This window comes from Dendrobium catenatum, unplaced genomic scaffold (assembly GCF_001605985.2).
Source record: "Dendrobium catenatum unplaced genomic scaffold, ASM160598v2 fragScaff_scaffold_993, whole genome shotgun sequence".
NCBI classification, from domain to species: domain Eukaryota; kingdom Viridiplantae; phylum Streptophyta; class Magnoliopsida; order Asparagales; family Orchidaceae; genus Dendrobium; species Dendrobium catenatum.
In genome coordinates, this window is record NW_021319455.1 from 958,920 (window position 1) to 983,457 (window position 24,538).

The following is a 24,538-nucleotide window of genomic DNA, read 5'->3' on the forward strand; positions in this document are numbered from 1 at the left end:
AGAAAGACAATGAGACACTAGCTGTAAATAACTATCAAGTTCTAATAATATGGTACATGGCTATAGGAAGCTGTTCCTTGTACACCTACTTCAAAAAAACTGTCTAAAACGGTAAGAATACTAGTCACAGGAGGTTACTCTATGGCTACATAATTACATTTCCTCTTAGGAAAGAATAAAAAAAATTCAATTAAAGAGCCATAATTTACAACATATCAATAAAATGCCCCAATATCTCTAGCTTCAATATGAAAGCCTCACTAGTCCGGCAGAAGTGGCTTGATCATGAAAGTTTGCGTCAACTATTAGAGAGATTATTCTGTGCGGATAACGGGCGGAGAGAACCATTCGGTTTTCTCTCTGTCAACAGTAAAAACGCAGCTGCTACGCTTTTACTGTAGACAGAGAGAAAACCGGACGGCTCTCCCGTCCGATGTCCGCACAAAATAATCTGTCCAACTATTATCCTAGAGAACTGACTGCACAATGAATGGGAGAGTGGAGAGGACGAGAAGGTTGAAGTTGTGAAAGGAAGGCCAGAAAAGTGTCAGCGGAAGAGTTCGGGAAATGACCACATTATAAACTTAGCAAAGATGTCAGTTTCGAGGAACTCAATGTGGGCTGCTCTGCCAATGAAGGTATTCAAATTCTTCCCCTGGTTAGATGAGTCAAAGTTGACGTCGCAACGCATAAATATTCGCTGCTCAGATGAGGGAGCTCGGATTTGATCGAGGCAGTTGTTGAGCATTTCTAAGAACACTTGAGCTTTCTTAGAGTAATCTGATGAAGAAGCTGGGCATAGCTCGATTCTGGCTGAATGATATGGAACATAACCATCCTAGAAAAATGAAAGGCATATACATATTTATCAGGTTAGTAAGCATTTGCAGTTATGGAGAATTATGAATATGAATTTTGATCAAAATACTTCTTAAAAACATATTTGGATGCAGCTTACTAATATGCCTTAGAATGGGAAGCACTTGCATTGTAATAATATATAAATAATTCAGACAATGCAGTGTATTCTAAGATACAAAACGGCTAAGAGTGATCTAGCTAAAAGTAAGAAAACAATAACAAAAAATAAGGAACAAATGTCGTAAGAAAAATTAGCTAATTCAAGCATGCCTCAATTTTGATTATGTTCTTTAGACATTTGAATGGAGGATTAAGAATATCTTAAAAGATGAACACTGTGTGTATATATATAGATTACTTCTAGACTTATCTCTTTAAGAGAATCTGAAATTCTATTATACTATTGCATGCAACCCCTGTAAACGAACAAAAAGTAAAAAAAGAATATAATTAACCAGACTACCTAAATTTAGGCAATGCATATAGAAAATCTTCCCCTAGAAAGTGTTAATCATCAAGGTAAAGGATTTCGGTTGAAGATCGCTCCAAGTTTGGTTGATTTTTATCTCAGATCAAGTTCAAATCAAGTTAAACAAGCTGAGACACGTCCAATTTTTAGCTTGGCCCATTCTTTAAGCTAATTTCGAAATGGGCATGGATTGGAACGACACGTGCCCGATGCATTCCTCCACTTCAACCATCCAACTTGAATTCTACTAATAATATCCCCATCAATATTACCATCGCTTTAAATAAACCCAAGTATCTAAAATGTACTCTCTTTTTAATGACTTGATTATCCAAAGTCATATTCCCACCACTAGATCTATTATTACTAAAATTACACTCCATGTATTCAATTTTAGATTTACTCAAATAAAAACTTTTAGGCCACATTGAAAAAATCTTTATTTAAAAAAAAAAAAACTGTACCCGAAAGAAAATGAATACCTGTGGTGAGGATAGTAGGATAATATTCTTGAAGCTCTCTAAGGTCTGCTGCTGAAAAAGATAAATAACGGGTATAAGTAATTTTGCAAATGAAGTGTATCTCACAAAATTAAAGAAGATAACAAAGCAAGAAGTGAAAAATTAAAGACAGCAGGTTATGTTTTCAACCTCAGTAATTGTCACGCAATGAAACCTAGACTATAGCTGCTTGATAAGCATGTAACTACGCAAAAAAAAACAGAGGAAGACTTATAAATCCTAATTTCCACAATATTTCGACGGTAAATTGCCTAATTAAGAGACATTTAAGGGGAAGCTCTGAACCCGCTAGCCCAATTGTTAGAATTGTTGGATGTTGCCGCTGGAAGCAAGTCACCAACTCATTTTCTAAGAACTAGAACAAAAGCAAAAAGCCCGCCAGTTCCCATAGGTCTATCGTGATATATTGAAGCAAACATTTGGTCAAATGGGACCATAAATTTCCCTTCCATACTGCAAAAAATAATTTAGTTTAAACAGCTCACATTGGCCTGTTGGTTGAGAGCTTATGCTTCCAATTAAGAGGTCTTGGGTTCAAGTATTTGTGTACGCGTTGTGTGTGTGAGTTTGCCTTAAATGGCCTAAATGTCCAAAAAAAAAATAATTTAGTGAAGCACACCCTCAGCAACTATGATGCACCGACACTTCTCCTCAAAGAGGCGTGCAGTGTCCGACACCGTGTCCGTTACGACACTCATCCGACACTCCTCCGACACGTGTTCGATTAAAAAAATATTAAAAACAAATTGGACACGCGTGTCCGACACGCGTATCTTAAATATTTTATAATTTTTTAAAAATATAATATCTTATATTTGGCGAGATTTAAACTAAATTTCTTATTTCATATCCATAACACCAAATCAACGTCTGCATTTAATACCCATTCATCGAATCTTTTCATCCGTGCATCATAGCTCAGCAAACGCAATTTATTTTTCCTTTTAAGAATGTGTTAATGAATGCTTCTCTTAGGCTAATCCTTCCAAATAACTGCAAATTAAAATGAACTGTTCACTTACATACACAGGTGTTAGACCGGTCCAGCCGGTCCATATAGGACCGGCTTATGGGCAACAGAGGCAGAAATCCTCCGCCTCCTATACGTGCCGATCAAATCGTCGGGATCAAAAGAGCAATTTAGGAATGTTTTTTGAGGGAGTTAGTATGCAATAAATAGTTTGTTTTCCTAGGATTAGGGCATCTTGAATTTAGTTGAATTTGAGATCTCTTAGGGTTTTTTGGGCTTTAGCGGTGTTTAGAGATTTGGGAGAGATAGAACCTCCTCTCGAATTGAGGATCGACTGTATCTTGGTATTTTTCTTCCGTATCTTTGATTATTGCAATAAAAATTAATATTTTTTTTCTGATTTTCATTGGAGTTTGGAAGAGTGTTCTTGCTGTTTTTTCTGAAATTAATAGGATTTACTTAAAATCTTCAAGTGTTTCCTATCAAAAGGCTCTCTTTAAGGGGTTTTATATTAAAATAAAATGAACGCCTAGACCCTTTTTCTTTCCTACCTTACACATTATAGGAGAAAATTCACCATTCACCCCTGATGGCTCAGATACTCATAAAGTTGATGGATGCAGTGAATGCAACAACAACAAATGGTTTTAAAACGATGGATTCAAACAGACCAATGGGAAGAGTTACGTTGAAAAATGAAAATATCTCATAAATTTAAAATTTTCAAATTTCTCATGGAGAGTATTGTGATTAATTTCTTAATTTGAATCGACAATAATATAATATAATTGCTAGCTTTGGTTAATTAGTGGTATTTGCACATATGAAAAGGTAATTCACATCACCTTACACAGTTTGTAAAAGAAAGTATTCTGGAGATCAGCATCATCACTGAAAGTAAGCTGATGGATGCACTGCGTGTTTTTGAGTTTCTTCAAGACCCACAAACCAGAGTTGAATAAAGAGTTGGAGCTGTACCAGTACCCCAGGTGTGGCCCAGAAACTGACATATATGTATGAAGGTTCTTACGATAAGGATCGAACAACCTGTCTGTAACATTGCATATGGAATTCAGAATATTATTTGGTTAAGATTCACAAATTAAGTTTTAATTTATAGACAAAACCTGTTAAAGCAGTTCTTATTATTATGTTTCCAATAGAATGGCCGACAAAGCTAAGCTTTATGTCGTTGCAACCTCCATATCTGGAAAGCTTGTCAATCTTTTTCCTAAGAAAAGCAACTACTTCTTCAGCCAATCTGCTTCCCATTTCCCTGAAATCTCCGGAAGTTTTTTCTTCATTAACCTCTGACATCAGACACTCAGCACCTGGATCTAACAATAGCCACTGATTCCTAACCAGACGGAGATCCAGATGGTGCCCCTGCATTGATATTATCAGGAAATCATGCTTGCAGGGCAATCAATATAATAACAGTAATAAAATAAAGTTTTTCTTGTATATCCGCGTGCAACTTCAATCATTTATTGCTCCCGATATTAGCAAAAATATGAATGAACACAAATTTATAAAAAATTAAAAATTAAAATATGAGTTGGCTTGTTTATTGAATAGAGAGAGGGGGTTGCCTTTCAGCAAACAAGATTCTGTTCTCGAGGAAAAAAATACAATTGTTAATAATTGGTTTACTAGAACATAAGTGTCTGTTACGGTTCTGGCCGAAACGCCCAAACCGGCCCATATGGGGCCGGTTCATACCCATAGGAGGCGGGCTAAGCAGCCTCCTTTAATGGCTGCCCAATCATTTGGGCCCCCCTAGGGCGGCAAGGAGAGAGAGGGAAGGGGAATAAGGAAACTATTTGTACTAATGTTTGTTTTAGGAGATCTTTTATTAGTTTTTATTAAGAAGATATGTATTAAAAGAGGAGAGGAGGCTAGGGTCAGGGCATGCATTATTTGAGTTATTCTCTTGGAGTTCTCTTAGGGTTTTGGGCTCTAGATTCATCGTCTAGAGATTGAGAGAGAACGATCCTCCTATCGAACTGAGGATCAATTGTATCTTTATTTTTCTTTTGCTTTACTTTGATTTCCCTAATAAAATATACTGTTTTGGGTTGATTTTGTTGGCCAACTTGTGTGCTTTCTCGCTGATTTCACCAATATTCGTTAGCGTTGCTTGCAAACTCAAGTAAATCCAATAGGATTACTTGCGAACTCAAATATTTCCTATGAGTGTCAAAAGGTAGATCAGAGAAAATATTTATATTCTTAACATGTAACAGTTGATACATAAATTCCAAATTCCAAATTGCCACATATGCAACGATTTAGCTATAATGCTAAGCAGATTAAAAGAATTGGAAATAAAGTCTAAACAAATTCAATTTAAATCTTTATCAAATTTATCAATCATTATAGCATGCTTCCTGTTGACCCCATAAACTCATGTGTGCTCTAGAATTTAATGATTACAAATAAAATAAGGAATTTGGATTAATGCATTTGAGTTTGTGCAATAAACAGATAAGCTGTCAGGACATTAAAAGCACATGAGAACAGAGTCATTAAGTATTTCCAGTCTGTAAGAGTAACAAAAGGAAATTATAGAAGTTAGTAGGCGTGTAAGCAAGTGATCAAGGAGCATTTTAAATTGCTAAAATTAAGTGTTTTTATCATATTCATATTTTGAAATAATATTTTTAAGCAGAGTAATTTCTAAAAAGAAAGGAGTCAAGAGAAGTGCTATGCTTTATGGAGTGTTATGGAGAGTTCTTGAAAAGAAAGGAGTCAATAATGCTTATATTCAAATCATTAAAGATATGTATGCAGGAGCTATTACTTGTGTGCAAACACAAGGTGGATTGACCAAGTATTTCCCTATTTCGGTTGGGTTACATCAAGGATCAGATGAGTAAGTTCTATCCATTAACTAAATTGAGTTTTCAAAATTAGGCATTAATTATTTTATTATAATTCAGAATATGAAATTTAATTTGTTTTATAGGCATACATAAACCTTTAAGGGCCTCTACAAAGTTACTAATTCTTCACTTAACGAATAAGTGATTTGGTTTAGTTCAAGTTTCCAAGAAATTCTGGGTGATATCATACACCCGGGCATGGATGTAGATTGCAGCAGAACTACATAAAAATTGGTGTGCTTATGGGTTCTGATGAGGACATCGTCAGCAATTTCGACATGTGTGCCATCGGAGACACCGGAGATCGACGGCCACGATCAGGAGTTTTATTTATTTTGTCATGTTACATTTTATTTGCTCATAAATTATTTTTCATTGCGATAATTTGTTTGCAATTAATCTATTAAAAATTTTAAAAGCTCAATCCCCAACCCCCTCTTGGTCAGGTGCAAAACTACACTTCCAAGGCTTTATTCTCCTACAAAAACAATGCCCAAAATAGCAATTCAATGTTGAGTCTTCCCTTGCCATGTTTCTAAAAGCTATTGTACAAAATATATATATAAACACCTTTTAAATTTGCTATTCTTAGCAATTACCAAGTTGTTCACTTTATTCTTAAATATATTTTCCCTACAAAAGGAGAGATAAAATATTGAACAGATGATCCCAAATATACTCCATATTTTAATGATCACAAATTACACTAAGAAATTTAGAATGATGTTTCAATGAATTCCATACAAAAAATAGGTACACCGTCATAATGAATCAAGCACATAAAGACAGACTTAGTAGTTTAGAAAAATGTCATGCGTCAAACAAAATATCAGAAGTATATAAGGCAAGCAATGCGAGGTCAAATTTATCCTAAGTGGCCAAACTAGGTTTTCACTATATTTATTTATTAAATTATTGATTTTCCAAATCAATATGTTTTTAAAAATGTCACCTAAGCCTACACTGAAGATTAACTAAATGAAGGCCTAGAAGATTAGGCCCTAGCCCTTTATTGAAAAATTACAATTACAATATAAAATGAACAGACATTAGGGGAATCCGCAAAGTTTGCGGGTCTCCACAAAATGTTAGTAGGCCTCTATAAATTTCGCGGTGCACTGCTAAGTTATAAAGATTGGATTATTGAAAAATAATTATTACGGACTCCACTGAGTTTTCTGGGTCTCCACAAAATATTTAGCGGGTCTTTACAAAGTTATATGGGCAAACACATCAGATTTGGAAATAATTAAATAATGAATGCTAGCCATTTGGAGCCTAATCAATTGAGAAAATAAAAGGAATTTGACATTGGCAGGTTGCAAAAAATTTGAAAAACCCTTGTTTTATTATTTTAATTAATTATTTGAAATCCTAGAGCTCTACTATGAATATTCTCTTATACCTTTGGTATAAATTAATGCCTACAAAAAATCCTAAGTGCACTTTTCAAAAACAGAGAAAAGCTTAAGTGAACTTCCATATCTACTGGAGAAAAGGAATATGCTTGCATTGCCATGACAAAGTCCCTCAATGTTTTGTAGATTGTTGTGCTCGACTACTTCACACAAATAGTAAATCCGTATATAAGGACCCAGTAACTCCTATAAATTGATTTTTTATTGATTTGATATGTATTTTGTTAAGTGGTCTGGAGGATAACGCCTAGAGAAGGTACCCTTGAAGGAACAAAAAGAGAGGGAGGTTGCCCCAAAGAGGGGATTGGTGTAAAGGCTTCTGCGCCTGCTAAAGAAGTAAAATTTTCTTTAGTGAAGGTTGTGCAAGAAATTCTAAGTATTATAAATACTTAGTGTGAACATAGGTTGCAGCCAAATCACGTTAAAATCATTTCGTGTTCTTATAGTTATTTATTTTTACATATTATTATATTTTCATGTCTTGGTACTGATTCATTGATTTATATTATGTTGTTTTGTGGAACAATTTTTTTTTTTAAATTCCAACACCCAATTCAATGCTTTAGGTAGGGTTGTTAAAATAGGTTTTCGTGTTCGGATTCAGGTCCAACCCGAAACTGACATGCCTTCAATTAATCCAACCCGATTAGGCGAACGAGTTACGAATTCAGACCCAGACCCGACTTATCGGGTTGACCTGACCTAACCCACTAACCCGGATTCCGAGCATGATTGCAAACCAGCGAGGACGGGGGAAATTCGGTGAGCTCGGGTGAGAGGTGCGCGATGCGTGCGAGCAAGAATGAGGAACGAGCTGCGCGACCTGAGAGTGAGTGTGGGGAGTGAGCAGAGGTGCGGCCAGCAAGGTGCGAGCACGAGCTATAGGCGATTGATTTGTGGGCGGGGCGCGGATGTGAATACACGGGCAGTGAAACGAAGCCTGTGCCGGTGCGAGAATGTGGGTGCCGGCCAAAACTAAGGTCATATCCGATTAGGTTGGCGGGTTGACTCAGACTAGACCCGATTTTTCAAACGGGTCATAAATTGGAACCCGAATCCGACCTGTTAGTTCAACAAATCTACCCAAACCTAGATTTTCTGGGTCAGGTTCACGACGGGTTATTGGGTCAGGTCAATAATTGACAACCCTAGCTTTAAGCAAGCTTTTTTCTTAGTAATTCATCCAATCAAGCAGGTGTGCAGGGGGTTCATGGATGTGGTTCACTATGTAAATATATGCATGTGCATTTTTGGGTTTTAGGGCAAGTGTTTTTTCACCTCTTTTTTTTTATTTTTTTTTAGGGGTGCCTTTGGCTGGGCTTTTTCTAGAATCAATGTTAGTTCGGCCATGATAGTGTTGTAAAGTGCATATTAAATATTCACATTTCAGCACAAATAGATTAAGATACCTGAAATCCATGTACAAACACCACAACTTTTAGCACACGGCCATTTCTAATGCCAAGAACAGAGGTTTCAGTTGCATTCTTTTCGCTAAAACCCGTAGTTACTCCACAAGGGTCATTCTCCTCTGAGGTAGATAACAATAAGTTGTCACTAGAACCATGCACAGGAACATTCATGATATGTTGTTCTATAATAACAACAGGTATGCGTGAAGGATCACCGAAAATCTGCATGTCTTGAATTGATCTGTTATTAATCTGCATGAGTTACAAAAATATGGGGGGTCAATATGCACAAACAATAGAGAACATTGAAAAATCAGAATGTGTACCTTCATTTGTGCAATGCTTTTCCTGTGCAGCTCAGCACGAGCAGTTGCACTTTGTGCTGGCTTCTCATGTTAAAAATAAACTATTCAATAAGTACTATGTGATTGGACCTGTTAGTTCAACAAATCTACCCAAACCTAGATTTTCCGGGTCAGGTTCACAACGGGTTATTGGGGCAGGTCAATAATTGACAACCCTAGCTTTAAGCAAGCTTTTTTCTTAGTAATGTATCAAATCAATCATGGATGTGGTTCACTATGTAAATATATGCATGTGCATTTTACGGTGAGTTTGTGTTGGGTTTTAGGGCAAGTGTTTTTTCACCTCTTTTTTTATTTTTTTTTTTTGGGGTGCCTTTGGCTGGGCTTTTTCTAGAATCAATGTTAGTTCGGCCATGATAGTGTTGTAAAGTGCATATTAAATATTCACATTTCAGCACAAATAGATTAAGATACCTGAAATCCATGTACAAACACCACAACTTTTAGCACACGGCCATTTCTAATGCCAAGAACAGAGGTTTCAGTTGCATTCTTTTCGCTAAAACCCGTAGTTACTCCACAAGGGTCATTCTCCTCTGAGGTAGATAACAATAAGTTGTCACTAGAACCATGCACAGGAACATTCATGATATGTTGTTCTATAATAACAACAGGTATGCGTGAAGGATCACCGAAAATCTGCATGTCTTGAATTGATCTGTTATTAATCTGCATGAGTTTCAAAAAAATGGGGGGTCAATATGCACAAACAATAGAGAACATTGAAAAATCAGAATGTGTACCTTCATTTGTGCAATGCTTTTCCTGTGAAGCTCAGCACGAGCAGTTGCACTTTGTGCTGGCTTCTCATGTTAAAAATAAACTATTCAATAAGTACTATGTGATTGTATTATAAACACAACATACCATTCAAAAAATAAAGAACATAAATTTGGAGAAATAATATTAAACTGTTCTCATTAATGCACTTACATCATCACCATATTTTCGTTGAGCAGCCTTTCCAAGAGCGCTGCGTTGTGATGAGTCATTAGAATTACTTCGCAAATAGCGATGAGGAATCTCAATCTTAGAATGGACCATCCAAATTGACCATTCCGCCTTCCTATCAGCAGTCCATGTACTGTGTAGATGTTCAATTATCTTTATTCTATGAGCCCTGGATCAAAAATGTTAATTATATTATGTAAAAAATTGTTGGCAACGGCATGTATAAACAAGTTATTTGTAAAAGTCCCAAGGAACTTGGCATAAAAAATAGGACAATAATAACAATAGAAGATCTATTTAAATGAGTGTTTGTAAAAAAGCACAATCTAAAAAGTGTACACACACACTTGCAAATACATACACATACCACATTTCAGTAATCACTCATCCACACTCATCCTATAAGGAGAAATAATGAATTAATTGTTGGTAGGCTGTGGCACAGCATAATAAAATTACCTTGCCAGACTATTTGCTGGATATGTTGCAAGTGCAAGTTCAAGCCATGTGATCCCATCAAACAATCAATATAAGATGAAAACTATAAGGTTTAGGCACGGTTCACCAATATCACTTTAACTCTTCTCAAAGCATCAACATATTCTATGACAAGGAAATCTAGTGCTTAAACATATAGTCCTAAAGAAACATTGAAGAAAAAAATACATGGGCTGTGCTATTTGCAATATTGAATACTTGATAGGTAGGAGAATAAAACTACCAATGAAAAAGAGTACGAAATGGTGACTTTAAATATCTGCTCAGGTAAATTACAGCTAAACATCAAACAATCCTCTCCCCTCAGTGAAACAATAAGGTTAAATGACGAATCTGGTTAACTGCAATAGACACAACTCCCAAGATTGTCATTTTGAGATGGGTCAAGCATGTTTAAGATTGATGAGCAGATTTTGCATCTCCAACAGAAGGATGTCAGTATGATAGGTCATGCAGGGAAAATACAACATGGCCTGTACGATTTGCAATGTATCTTGTAAAATATAGCATGGGTCGTGCTATTTGGAATGCTTAATAATTAATAGGTAGGAAAAATAAACTATCAACGAAAAAGAGTATAGTGCTGGCTCTAATATCTTCTCAGGTAAATTACGGCTAAAGATCAAGCAATCATCTCCCCTCCGTGAAACTTTAAGTTAAATTATGTTTGAACAGGTTAGCTTGGCAATTGATACAACTCTCAAATTTTCATTTCGAGATGGATCAAACGTATTTAAAATTGATGAGTAGACTCCATGCAAGGTTTTGCCTCTCCGGCAGAAAGATATCAGCCTGACAGGAAAGTTCTTGCAGTTTGCACGTTTGTCTTGTCACGTCAATCGATGCTGTTGTATTGATTATAGATGCAGCATTCTTAGGGGCTGTTTGGCTGCAACTAGGATTTTACTCGATCAGGATTTAGTACATCCTATAAATATGCTTTATTAAATCGTGAAGCAGTTAAATCCTGAAATTTTTAAACATGATAGAGAGTTAATCCATTTAAATTTTGATGAATTGTTTGGATATTTATTTCATGATTTAAGTTTGTTATTATAAATAACATTTTAATGATTATTATTGAGAATTAAAAAATTATTGCTTGAGATCATAAATAACACAAATAAAATTTAAATTAATTATCAATTAGAAAATTATTAAATTTATTTAATACAATAACTTCTACATGGTAATTAAGCTACAAATAAATCATTTTTAATCAATATTTTTGATTAATTAATATTAGTTAGGATGACGAATTTATTTTTTAATTAACATATTTGTATCTAATACATTTGATTGATTATTAATAATATTTGATAAGTCACGAAAAAATTACCTTGATCAGGTACAAATCTCGAGGCATATTCAAATTGCAAACTCCTGAAATTAAATTTGGGACCATTTGAACTCCAATTTCAGAAGACTTATAGTCGAATTGAACGCCTTGATGATAAGAACCCAATGTTCACCCTCAAGAAATGTGAAATGTTATGCTACGGCATGAACTCCACTTCGCAAGCTTAAGGTCCCATTTTTTCTAAGGTACATTGGATTTTTAATTTAACAAGATTTTTCCCAATGATCGGCATTAGGGTTTATTTAGTTCTGAGGTTTCACTTCATATGAGCACAAGTGCTCATAGTTAATTGCCCCTTCTAACGCATAGAAGAGCACTCCCAATTAAGGATGAAAGCATATTTAATTATGCAAGAAGTGTAGAAGTGCAAGTGTTTTAGTCTTAATTATGGAGGGATGAAGGTCTACCCTTTGTGTTAGCTCAAATGTCTCTCTCAGCCCTTTAGGCTTCAATACCCTGAGCTCTCCCGTATGTCCTCCCTAACTCCTTTCATGAAATTCCCCTCCAATCCTTCCTCGGAGATTCCCCTCAATCTCCCTGACAGTAGCTCAAACTTCTTTCGGTACTCCATAACTGTCCCCTCCTAAGTTAGAGCATAGAATTGCTCGGGGAGGTCTCCTTCCCGAATGGCTCGAAAACATTCTAACAAGCACTCCATTCTCCCCATGAGTAGATCAGATATCTCGCCTCCCTTCATTGGAACCATGCTAGGGCTTTCCAAACATAGACCTGCCGCCATGAGTTTTTCCCCTTTAGTCAGCCCGTTGATAGCAAAATAATGCTCCACCTGATATATCCAACCATGATGCATGCAAATGGGAGGTCAAAATAAAATGAGAATTTATTTTGACCCTTGGGCTGCTGTTGTTCTCGGGTGAGTCTTGGTTGCTTGGTACGAAGCTAAAAATGTTGGAATTCTACTTGAGTTAGCTCATAAATGCTTGAGCTGAAGTTTTAGCTCAATGATTGGGGGTTTATTGCACTTCCTAGCTCATTAATTCAAAAAGGTTTGCTATTAAATCTTGGATTTATTTTGGAGTAGACCTTACCTCTTCTCCTCCCTTTTGTCTTCTCATTTTCCTGTGCTGGGTGATTTCCCGTGCCTTTGCCCCTTTGGTTCCTGTGGCTGGTTGCTTGGTTCCGTGGTTTGCTGCTCGGTTCCGCGGCTGTCTGCTTGGTTCCATGGATTTCCTGCTTGGTTCCAGTATTTTTCTTCTCTGTTTTGTTGTGCCGTTTGGGGACTGATGTAGTGGCTTTTGGCCTTTCATTTCCCCAAATCTAATTGGCTTATTTGGTGGTGCTATGGTTGTTTAGTTCCCCTCTCTAGCCTATATAAAGAAGATGTTTTGGCATAAAAAAAGGAGGTGAAAATGCAATTTTTGGATAAGCAAAACCTAAGGGTTTTTGGAAAAGCTTGAGAGCTTTGTCCACTTCTTCTTCTTTTTTATATTGGGATAACTTGCGAGTTACTCCTATCCTTCATCTTGGCTTCTTATCTCTTCCTTCTACCCGCAAGTTTACACCCCACTTGTATCCTTCTTCTAAATGAAAGAAAAGCATCTTTAGGTAGTTTTAAGTTTGGTCTTGAAGGTTGTAAGTGTGTCGTTATGTTTGTATGTGTTCTTTTTATATGTTTTGAAATGTAAGAGTTTGTTTTAAAGTTTCTAAGTTGGCTCTTGTTTGTTGTATTTTCTTATCTCATGTATGTTTTTAAAGATTAGTAAGGTTTTGTTTTTGTAATAAAAAATTAGGGGATCTTTCCTAATTTTTGATTACATCAAATCATGAGCATCCTCCTCTTTGAAGACCAGCATCTTTAGCTTCCATGATCTTGCATCCATATCCCAATGATTTCTCTCACCATTGGTTCTTCCCATTATTGGTGGTGTGATTATCTCCCTTCTTCCCTTGGCAGATTTGGACCCCAAGGTTTAGCCCACCGTCCCTCCTGTCTGGGTGGTCTCCAAAAGGATTCGACCTCCCCTCTCCTTGCTACCCCTTCTTTGGAATACCTTCATGCACCTCCCATCGGAGCCCTTCGGGTTGGTTCTTGAGGAAAAGCCATTTCTACTTCATCATTGTCTTCTTGAAGTCTCTTTCCTTTCGAATCAGCCCTAGGACTAACTAATGAAGCCTTCGACTGCATCTCGATTAATTTCCTCATCATGCCTTCCATGTTCTCGAATCGATTTTCCATTCAGGTTTCAATGGACGACAACCTTCCTTCCATTCCAGAATATTTTTCCTCCATCTCAGCCTTGAGTTGTTCCATCTCTCCTTCCAATGCCTCCATTTTCTTTGCTGCTATTTATGGATTTAGGTTCCAAACCGCAAAAAAAAAAAAAAAAAAAAAAAAAAAGCAAATGGAAGGAATTATGCAGTAGATTACAACGAGGAGACGAAAAAAAAAAAAAAAAAAAAAAAAGCAAATGGAAGGAATTCTGCAGTAGATTACAACGAGGAGATGGTGACTTTTTTAGTCCAAGACACGACGCTAATACCAATTTGATATGCCTTGGAGTCAATTACAGCAAATCGAAATAGGAAATCCACAAAAAAAATAGAAAACAACCGAATTTGGAGGAAATAGTGGTTGATTTCTATTAGTAACTCAACAAGAAGTAAAAGATACAAGCAATCTGCAATTAGAGAAGCAGATCGTTTCTCCCAATCAAGTTAGACGCCACTAGGATGCCTTCATAGAAGAAACTACAACAAGAAACTCAAACAAAACCTAACCCTAATACAAAATAGCATCCCTATATATTCTCCACTTTAAAAAAAAAAACTCCACTCTTCCCTCCAAATCAGCAGGTAAAATATCTTTATTGCCTAATTAAATTCCCTCTCTAATTTGAATTCAAAATCCCTTAACTTATTCCTCTCTTAATCCTCCTAATCACATAAGGAATGATTAGCTTACTGAGACCCACAAGGGGAGCCAAAACCCATGCTGCTCCACCTCCTGCAGCCGGTCCATTTTTTGGCTGCTGAGCATACCATGCATCATAATTATTGTATTTAAAAACTCTAACCTTGAGCCATCTCGCATCACAGTCTACAGTAAGACAATATAATCTAGATCTTGGAACAAAAAAAGCTTATCACTTAATAATAAAATAACAGAACTGCTAAAGGTTGAAAATAAGGTATTTTAAATAAACCATACCTGTGGAACTTTAAAAATGCATTCCATATTAATGAAAGTTGGCTGCCTATGGAGAAAAATACATCAAGAATCTCTTCCTTGGATAGAGAATAGAGCATGACATCATTCCGAATGCCAAACAAACCATTAGATTTCTGCATAAGCAGAGAGAAATATACATTGATCCAGACTTAAAAAGGAAAATGGAGAATAAATAACGAGTCAGGGATGCAAGATAAATGAAGTACCTCTACGATATCCTGAAAAATGCCAGCCAACTGTCCCCCGCCCATCTTCCCACCAGAACTGACACCAGATATATCTGACAGTGTAGAATCACTTAACCCAAATATACCAAAATTTAAATCAGCTTCAGTTAAATCATCAATTTTCTGATCAATAACACTACTGATCTTCTGGAGTTCCACGACAAGAATTTCACGTGATATTAACAATGACTTGACAAGTTCAATCTCCCTCGAGTTCATTCCTTGTCCCAATAACTGAAAAACAAAACATTTAGCTCATATAATTTTGTAGCTAAGAAAACCTTTCAGGTTAAAATAGTTGAGATGGCTTCCTAGAACTCATTTTACAACAAAAAATTAAAACTATTTTAATTATCAATATTTTTTATTTCTGTTGTTTAGAAGTTTTTCATCTATCTTGGCCAAATCTAAGAAGGTTGGTTTGCCTTATTATTATAGTCAGTAAGCAGCAACAGAGCAACAACAATTTTAAATTAAGCTAATGATCAAAATGAAAACTGAAAGAAATTGTTATACAACAAGCACACTCATCACAGGTGAAAACTTATGGCATTCACAGGAAAGAAGGAAGAAATTACTTGGTTTGGTTGTTTATAAATTCCTTTCGCATCAAGTTCCACCAAGCGAGATCCGCTAAACATTCATAAAGGAACAATATAAGTAGACATAAAAGTTCTTGTAACTTGATACTACAAAAAAGCTGAGACTCTACAAACCTGGGTACCTTCTGGGAAGTCATACCGGCTTTCAAAAGAACAATATGTATGCTTAGATCAACAAGTACTGCATGGAATACGTCAAAATGAATAGGACAGTATGAGTGTATGCCAAGCAATGCTTTAGGAGGAATCCTGAATTCATGAATTGCTGTAGGAAATGCCTCAAAAGTACCCTGCATCTCCATGCTGTAATAAAACAGAAAGGATTAGAACGAGGTACAGCAGATTCCATTATTCTTCAGTTGCATAGCTTCGACAAGTTACAATGTAGGCACAGTAGCAAATATATAGAAGAGGAGATTTGAAGAGTCCACTCACCCATTTTCCAAAAGAGGAGAATACATGAGCTCAAATTTTAGTATTACTGCTGACGTTGCAGGCATCTGCCATACGAAGTGTGTAAATAATAATAGTAATACATAAAATGTAATGTTCTTAGAAAGTGAAAAAGAAAAGGATAAAGAGAACCTCAATTAAATGAAAAAAGCCACAATTTGAATTGGAAAAAACTGTGAAATGTTATTCCTTAAAGATCATCTTCCACAAATCAAATTAGGAAAGCTAACCTCATCTGATCCGATATTTAGGTTAAAAGAGATCATTACGGACAAAAGGACATCCTGCCTTGCATATTTTATCCGAAATGGCTGTGTAAAGAAACTCTGTTCAGCATCATCTATCCTCCAAACACCCAAGATATCATCTGAGGCCATGTCAGGGGCTGCATAATCAAACTGGCATATTATTATCTTTAATAAAAAGCTCAACATAAAAACAGTTTATGATGAAAAGATCAGTCTCAAGTTTCTTTATACCCATGCCACATTGAAAATAGGGGTGGGCAGGCGAGTTGATGTAAGATTGAAAAAAAAAATGTAAAATTGAAAAAACAGTAAATATACAATTCGTTTCACTACAAAGAAAATCAGACAGAAGTAAGATTGAAAAAAAAAAAGGTGAATAAAATTTTAAGCAGGGTAACAAATTTCAGTAATGCATAGAATCAAAGGTACGCCCTTAATGTCAAGAAAAATATGACAACATCATTAAAAGAAGAATAAATGAGATTTATGCATGGTGATTGAAAACATATTCATCATAGAAAGTGACTTTTCATGGAGAAAAATGTTATTTGGTGTCGCATAGAAAGTGGTGATTCATGGAGAAGAAGGTTATTTGGTGTCAGCCCTTAAAAGGAAATGCCATGTATGCATACACTTAAGAAAACCACTGCTGGTGATGTAACAAGTCACAAAAAGATGGAAACAATATTTCAATTAATGATGCTACAAAGAATACACTACAAGATACTATTGCATGATTCTAATTCAATCTTGAACACCCTCACCTAATTCACTACTTACTTACTAACTATTACTGCATTCGGTACAAGTGGACCCATCAAACCTTTCTAGTTTCTACTAACCTTTCCACGTTGCAGATCGAGTACCTTTCATCTTGCCATATTCAATTATTTGTTTAGCATAAAATTTAATAACGCAATCATTACAATCTGAAGGACTTCAAAGGCAAAAAAGCCTGTTTACATACGAGGCAAAGTAATATTAGTTTGCTACTTTGCTGATTAAATCACATATGCCATGATACAAGGAACTACGGTTTCCCAAGAATGTTTTATGTATCTGAAGAGAGGTAAAAACAGAAGTAAGAATGCTTTGGCCAAAATTAAATCCCACCTAAGAAGTCCATAAGAGGAAAATGCTTTATTTTATGTCTAATTAGGATAATTTCTATATCGGATGTCCATCCAACAATGTAAAAGTGCTCAATAAAGTATTATCTCCTATGAAGTTGGTACTTTGATTACATTTAAGTTTTATACCATAATCATTAAAATCTGTCGGGCTTCAAAGCCATAAATGCTCTTTGCCTTATGTCACAAAACAGAAGTAATCTTATTATTAATTTGCTTATTACACCACATATTTCATGGAACAAGAAGCTATAGTTTCACCAGAATTTTTTAAGTACTCAATTGTGGGAGAACAGAAGAATGATTTGGCGAAAACTCAACCTCAGCTAAAAGTCCATAAAAGTGAAATGTTTTACTTAATGATCTAAGAATAGAATCTATATTATATATCCATCCAAGGAGTAAAAGTACTCAACAAAGTATTACCTCCTGTGAAAGCAAGCGTTTAAGAAGACTATGAAAGAGGGTTAAGAATAATGTGTTGCTCCCTAGCAATGAAGCCCAATTCATGTTAATCTTCATCATCGTCCGGCTTACAAAAACAATTTGAATCCTCACATTCAAGTTGTTGCAATTGACTATGACCTGCGATGTTAGTTTTATTCTTCATAAATCATTTTAAACAACTTTCCATAATATCTTAGGACTGCTTCATCTCCTTCATAATTCTATAAAACTTATCTTATACACCCTTCTAATTACTAAATTTTCAACCTTTCACTCTACTTGTCCAAAACACAAATCTATTTCAACTATATTAATCCTCCAACCTGTCATCTAATATAATCATTCATTAATTTAACACTCCTAGATTTGCCATAAATCCATCTTAAGTTCTTAACATTTTATTATAAATCAGCTATCGCCATTAAAAAAAATCTAATCATTCAAGAAAATACCTAAAAATTTCTATAAATTATCATTTTATTATAGAAACTATGACGCTCGGACAAATTTGGCTAAATTATTGCAATACCAAAGAGCAACTCATAGATATTTTCACTTCCAAGAGAAAGATTTTGCTGTCTTTGAGAGCTCATAAAAGTTTTCAAGCAAATGCATTAAGGGGGGAGTGTTAGAATTAACTCATTTGACTAAATTTCTAAAAAAAAAATGTAAAGCTCTCTACATATCTCCTAGAAATCCATTTGATACGTAGGAAACATGTGACTTATTAAATTTACATGACTTTTCTATTACTAGCAACATTTAACTACAATCATAGAAGGTAAACACAAATTGCCTCAACTTCCATATATTTAGAATTATAATTTCTAGTGATACAAAACAAGTAATCTGGATATAGAAGCAGCAATAAACACTCTAAAACCAGTCTCACTGATGTTAAATGATCAGAAAGTCACTATTAGGTAAGCGTTCTAGACAATGATGAGCAAATTAGCCAGGCGATAAAAAAACACAGATACTTCAGCTACAGTACCTTCATACTGAACAACCCTTGACGGAGTACCACGAGACCGCTGTCCACCATCCTCCCATCTCAAGCTAACTTTTACCTGGTACCATCTGTCAATTAGAGACCGTCAAGAGCAAGCCACTATACCAAGAATCTGAAGTAAGCTATAACAAACCAGCACATTCCATTCCCTAGCCGTTACCCTTGTTGAAAGAGATCAAGATTATGGAACCGATGAATGTATATGGCGATCTCATGCACCATCTCCAACATATCCGGCTGCCTGAATTCAACGGATCTCAGCGGAGACACCGACTTGGCATCAAGCAGTCTCCTTGGCTGCGGAATCTTCGGATCAAGGCCGAGGAAGCATTTCATCAGCCTAAACATATGTGATTAGCAAACCAAATTCTCACCGATATTCGCATCACTGTACACTCCTTCAACACAAATCCATATTGTAAACACCATCCAATTCTCCTCAAGAGCATCCCATCCCTGACTCGAACACCCAATGACTCCACAGGGATAAATCGCGAATCCCACGAGTAGATTACTCGCAGGTACGCGCAATGCTCGGGTTCCAAAGACCTAATATGGTCGCAGAAGATATCAAAATGGAATCGAACGTTCTATGGCTTCTTCTCCTCTTCTTGCAGATTTTGAAGCTAGGGTTTTGTTCAGGAATGGAAGGAAGCAAGTGGCTGAGAGATGGATGAAAATATGGGAGCAGTTGGTTCGCAGCTAGCCGCGCCAGCCGAGTTCGGAATGGAAGCGAGGTCGATCGACCGATCTCAGCCGTTCAAAAGATTCATTCATGTCGCAAGTCTCGCCGTGCATTTATTGCTACCCATAAATATGTATCTAATCTGAATCCATGATTGCTATAATTTACCACGTTGCCACCAAAGTCTTATAGCGTTCATCAGAAACTGCACGAATCAGGAAGTAGCACTATGATCAAGACCGTCCATTATGGTCTGACCACGTTGCGTGCGATTTCATGGAAATCTTATAAAATGTTTGATTGAATAAGATCTGTATCGTCCGATTCGTGCCGACAAAATTAATTAAGGAATTGCTGTTATTTACTTAATTACTTCCATATGGCCAATTACTTAATGTGACTTTAGCATATTGAAATATATAAAAATATCAATTTTGATGGGTAAGTGAATTATTTTTTTGTCATATTCATTTAACTTTCATACAATAAAATACTCTTAATTTTCAAAATGCTACAGCATATATCATATAAAAAGATAGAATTTTCCATTTTGAAACTTGTGAATGACATTATTGTCGCCCACCACCGCTGTCGGTAGCCTCCCACTGCCTGTCGACCATCTGCCATAGCCATCGCTGTTATGCAAGCACTGATCACCGTAGGCAGCCACCGACTACCACCTTCATTTTACTTTACCTTGTATTTATTTTACTTCATGCCAAACAAAAAAGTAATTAATCTCAAATGACGGTGGTGGTATATATACATATGTTTTATAATTTATTTACTAAATAATTATTATATAGGTAATTTTTTTCAATTAAATTAAAATTTCAATTATGATGAGTCATGCAATCATATTTTTAAAATTTAGATAAATAAAAAAAAATTATTACACAATCATTTTATATGAAAACTATATATCACTCCTCCATCAATGTTGAGCTACTAACAGCACAGAAATTATTGCAAGATAAAGTTTAATCTTTGAATGTATCAAGATATTTGTTGGTTCATTAATTGTACGGCAAATATTCAATGGTGTACTAATTAACCTTTATAAATAGCCATATCATAGTTCATAAAGTGGGTTGGATTATTTAACTAAGACTTCATTTGATACAGCTTTTTTATTGTTTTCTAAAATACTATTTTTATTCAAAAATTAATAGTTTAAGTAACTTCTATATAAAAAAACTCTTTTAGAAAGTAATAACAAAGTTGTCCCTTGACTTCATTTGATAAAGCTTTTTTACTGCTTTTAGAAGCAGCTTTGTAGTATTAAATTTTCAAAAAAAAAAAGGAATTTTTACATACATAACACTTAAAACCTCTCTATTTACTTATCTAACACCTAAACTTTAATATTTACTCTTCTACCACCTAAAAGCTCTATCCCTCCTCAAATATACCACACCGTTTCTCTCCCGTCAGAACCAACCCCCGAAAGCTGTATTTCGAGCGGGAATATCTTCTCCGATGATGCGGCGGTGGTGAGAGGGGGTGCTAGCCTTCGATGATGTGGCAACTGCTGCTCAGCCTTCTCGGGACGTTAGGCATCGGCCTCCTGTTAGGCATGAGTCTCCAAATCTACTTCATCCGCCTTCTAATTGAAGCTTCATGATGACTTGCTCTTCAATGGCCAATTCGCTGCTGCTTCCTATATTTGCGTGCGCTTTGCTTGTTGCTACGCTCGCCGCCGCAGGAAGCTTCAACAATGACTTCGACATTACTTGGGGCGACGGTCGCGCAAAGATACTCAATAACGGGCAGCTTTTAACTCTTTCTCACGTCGTTAGCTCCATTAGGAGGAGGCCGATGCCTAACGTCCCGAGAAGGCTGAGCGGCAGTCGCCACATCATCGAAGGCTAGCACCCCCCCTCGTCACCGCCGCATCACCGGAGAAGAAATTCCCGCGCGAAATACAGCTTTCGGGGGTTGGTTCTGACTGGAGAGAAACGGAGTGTTATATTTGAGGAGGGATAGAGCTTTTAGGTGGTAGAAGAGTAAATATTAAAGTTTAGGTGTTAGATAAGTAAATAGAGAGGTTTTAAGTGTTATGTATGTAAAAATCCAAAAAAAAATATTGAAAAAGCAATAAAAAAGCTATCCCAAACGAAGCCTAAGATGCTCATAAAAAAGAGAAAACTCTTGCTTATTTTAATGGTTGATTTACGAAAAATTAATAACTTTCTCAAATTAACTAAGGCTTTGTTTATGATAATTTTTTTATTGATTTTTTTAAAAAAAAGTTTTTAGTAAAAAAAAACTGTTCCAAACAAAGCCTACGTTTAGGATGACTTTCTTATTTATTTTTAAAGCAATTTTTTTGTTAAAAATTTGCTTTAAGAATCAGTAAGAAAATCACCCTAAGCAAAATATTAATTTATTTAATTCTAAAATTAATTTCATTCAACCATTTAAAACTCATTTGTGCAAGAAACGCTCTTGTTAGGCACTTTTTTCTCTAGAACAAATTTTATCATTATATTCCTGATTTTATCGAGACGTGGGAGAAAAGTAGAAGCATGGATGAAAGCAACATTGGTGATTGGTCAAGAGGATTTCACATTAAAAAAAAATATAATGCACCAAAATAACTTTACCAAATCACTCCAATACAAATAAACAAGAGATTTCAAGCTCAACGACAACAGATCCTAACAAGGTGTAAAGCACTCATTGATGCTAAGATTTTGTATGGGACGGTTTTTACTGCTTCTTGAAGCAGTTTTTTAGTACAAAATTTTTAATATTTGTTTTAGAAAATTGTTTTAAGAAGCAATAAGAAAGCTATTCTAAGGCTTCATTTGGGACGACTTTGTTTTTGTTTCTTAAAGCAGCTTGTTAGTAGAAAATTTTTAATTTTATACTAAAAAGATGTTTTAAGAAGCATAAAGAAAGCCGTCCCAAACAAAGTGTCTAAATAAAGCTTAAGAACTAGTTTGAGATGACTTTTTTATTGTTTCTTAAAGTAACTTTTAAGAACCAGTAAGAAATATGTCTCCAGACTCCAATGAAGCCTAAATAACAACTTTTTTAAAAAATTGCTTAAAGAAGAAGTAAGAAAGTCATCTCAAACGAAGCTTAAATAAAACAAACCACTTTCATTTTCTTATTAAAAAATGTAAATTGGGTTAAACTAAGGTTTCGTTTGGGACAACTTTTTTATTAATTGCTTTCTAAAACGGAATTTTAGTACAATTTTTTTTTTGTACAAAAACTCCGTTTTGAAAAGCAATAAAAAAGCCGTCCCAAACAAAGCCTAAGATTTCGTTTGGGACAACTTTATTTTTGTTTTTTAAAGCAACTTTTTAATACAAAAGTTTTAATTTTGATACTAAAAAACTGCTTTAAAAAATAGTAACAAAGCAGCCCCAAACAAAACCTAAACCCAACCCAAATTTTAATTAGGTCTACTTTAACCCAAATTTTTTGAATCGAGCCATGTTAGCTTTTTTATGCCGAGTTACATACGACAAGAAGAACAGATTTAAGAGTAGGGTTTGAGTTGGGGCAGTTGCCACCTTGAGGATCTTGATCTACTATAATAATCTGAATTTTGTATAAATGATTTTAAACTGAAAACTTAAAATTTTGCCAGTGGGAGCACTACAACACTCCGCATGAGGAACTTTTATTAGGTCAGGACACCTGACGTAGCTCTACATCCGGACGTCAATAAAATGTCACCACGTGTTCTTACTCTTTACCGCGCGGCCCGACGACCCGGCCCGGACCGGAACCGGTATTGCTATGTATTAGTTGATTTGTGCATACCATGGTATTGCTAGGTATTGCTTGGTAACGAGAAATACCATTATGTCAAGACCAATACCTAACAATACCGAGCAATACCAATCAATATCGAGCAATACCCCGATTTTGCTAAGTATGGCTCGGTATTGGTCTTGAAAGAGCGATATTTCTTGTTATTACCAAGCAATACCGAGCAATACCTTGCAATACCAAGAAATACCTAGCAATACACGAACATAGCAATACCGGGTTCCGGTCCGGGTCGGGTCTATTAGACATGCCATTATATAAAATAAATATGCTTCCACGTGTAATAATATTATTGGTCACTTTATGGCCTGCTACCTATTCTAGCTATATATAGCTACCTGTACTCTCTTATCATCAATATAGAAATTACCTTCTCAGTCTTCAACTTGTTGCTTTCTCTCCTTTCTTGTTTCAGTTCTGCTCATGGCCAATGCTTTCAGGGTCGTCGAGCTGCGCGATAAAGAGTAATAGCACGTGACAATATTTTATTGGCGTCCGGATATAGAGCTACGTCAGATGTCCTGACCTAATAAAAGTAGCCGCATGAGAGCGCAACAGCGCTACTAGTGCGAAGCCTCAACGCTGAGCTTTCTGGAATTTTGAGGAATGGGCATTGTTTTTCATTTTGATGTATATAATTATAGTTACTTCCATTGGTTTTAAATTGTTTAAAATGAGATGAGCAGCTTTGTTAGACAGATTGAGAGTTAAAACCAACAACTCTGCGTGACATCTATGCCGAAAATAAATAAATAAATAAATAAGAAAATAATTTATTATAATTCAATATTAATGACATTAAGAAATTGATTATCATATATATGTATATATATGAACTTTATAATATTTTAATTATATACAAATATTATATGTTCCTGAAGGTCCAAAACCTCTTTGCTGATTGCTCATTGCTCAACTCAGTGGCGGAGCCAGAAAATGTATTTAGGGGGGGCCTAATTTTTTTTTTCTTTCAACTTTTTACATTCGACTTGGGACCAACATAGTCAATTTTAAAAATGATAAAACTTTGATAGTGAATTAGTTT

General features: G+C 35.6%; 1 protein-coding gene across 4 annotated transcripts; it reads right to left on the reverse strand.

Moving 5' to 3' along the window:
* On the reverse strand, nt 1–19,794 carry LOC110100054 (protein FAM135B). 4 transcript variants are annotated; one of them, XM_028697746.1, is made up of 15 exons: nt 19,180–19,794; nt 19,002–19,087; nt 16,413–16,567; nt 16,165–16,229; nt 15,844–16,032; nt 15,706–15,760; nt 15,107–15,361; nt 14,880–15,013; nt 9,835–10,021; nt 9,645–9,704; nt 9,316–9,570; nt 3,949–4,207; nt 3,667–3,872; nt 1,813–1,860; nt 1–838 (listed from the first exon to the last, which is right to left on the reverse strand). In XM_028697746.1, the coding sequence occupies exons 1-15, from the start codon at nt 19,365–19,367 to the stop codon at nt 548–550; spliced, it is 2,433 nt and encodes an 810-aa protein (XP_028553579.1). In that variant the 5' UTR covers nt 19,368–19,794; the 3' UTR covers nt 1–547. The 4 variants fall into 4 exon arrangements, with proteins under 4 accessions (XP_028553579.1, XP_028553581.1, XP_020683099.1 ...); XM_028697748.1 differs by having other exon boundaries at nt 1,813–1,863; nt 19,002–19,077; nt 19,180–19,792; XM_020827440.2 differs by having other exon boundaries at nt 1,813–1,863; nt 19,180–19,792.
* Nucleotides 19,795–24,538: the final 4,744 nt, after the last annotated feature.

What these genes read in the sequence shown, in the direction of transcription:
- LOC110100054 (XM_020827440.2), bottom strand. Translation starts at nt 19,367, where the DNA reads ATGTTTAGGCTGATGAAATGCTTCCTCGGCCTTGATCCGAAGATTCCG. An exon ending in AAGGGTTGTTCAGTATGAAG is followed by an intron (nt 16,568 to 19,001) that starts GTACTGTAGCTG and finishes TTGATTATGCAG; the next exon opens with CCCCTGACATGGCCTCAGAT. An exon ending in ACTTCCCAGAAGGTACCCAG is followed by an intron (nt 15,761 to 15,843) that starts GTTTGTAGAGTC and finishes ATGAATGTTTAG; the next exon opens with CGGATCTCGCTTGGTGGAAC.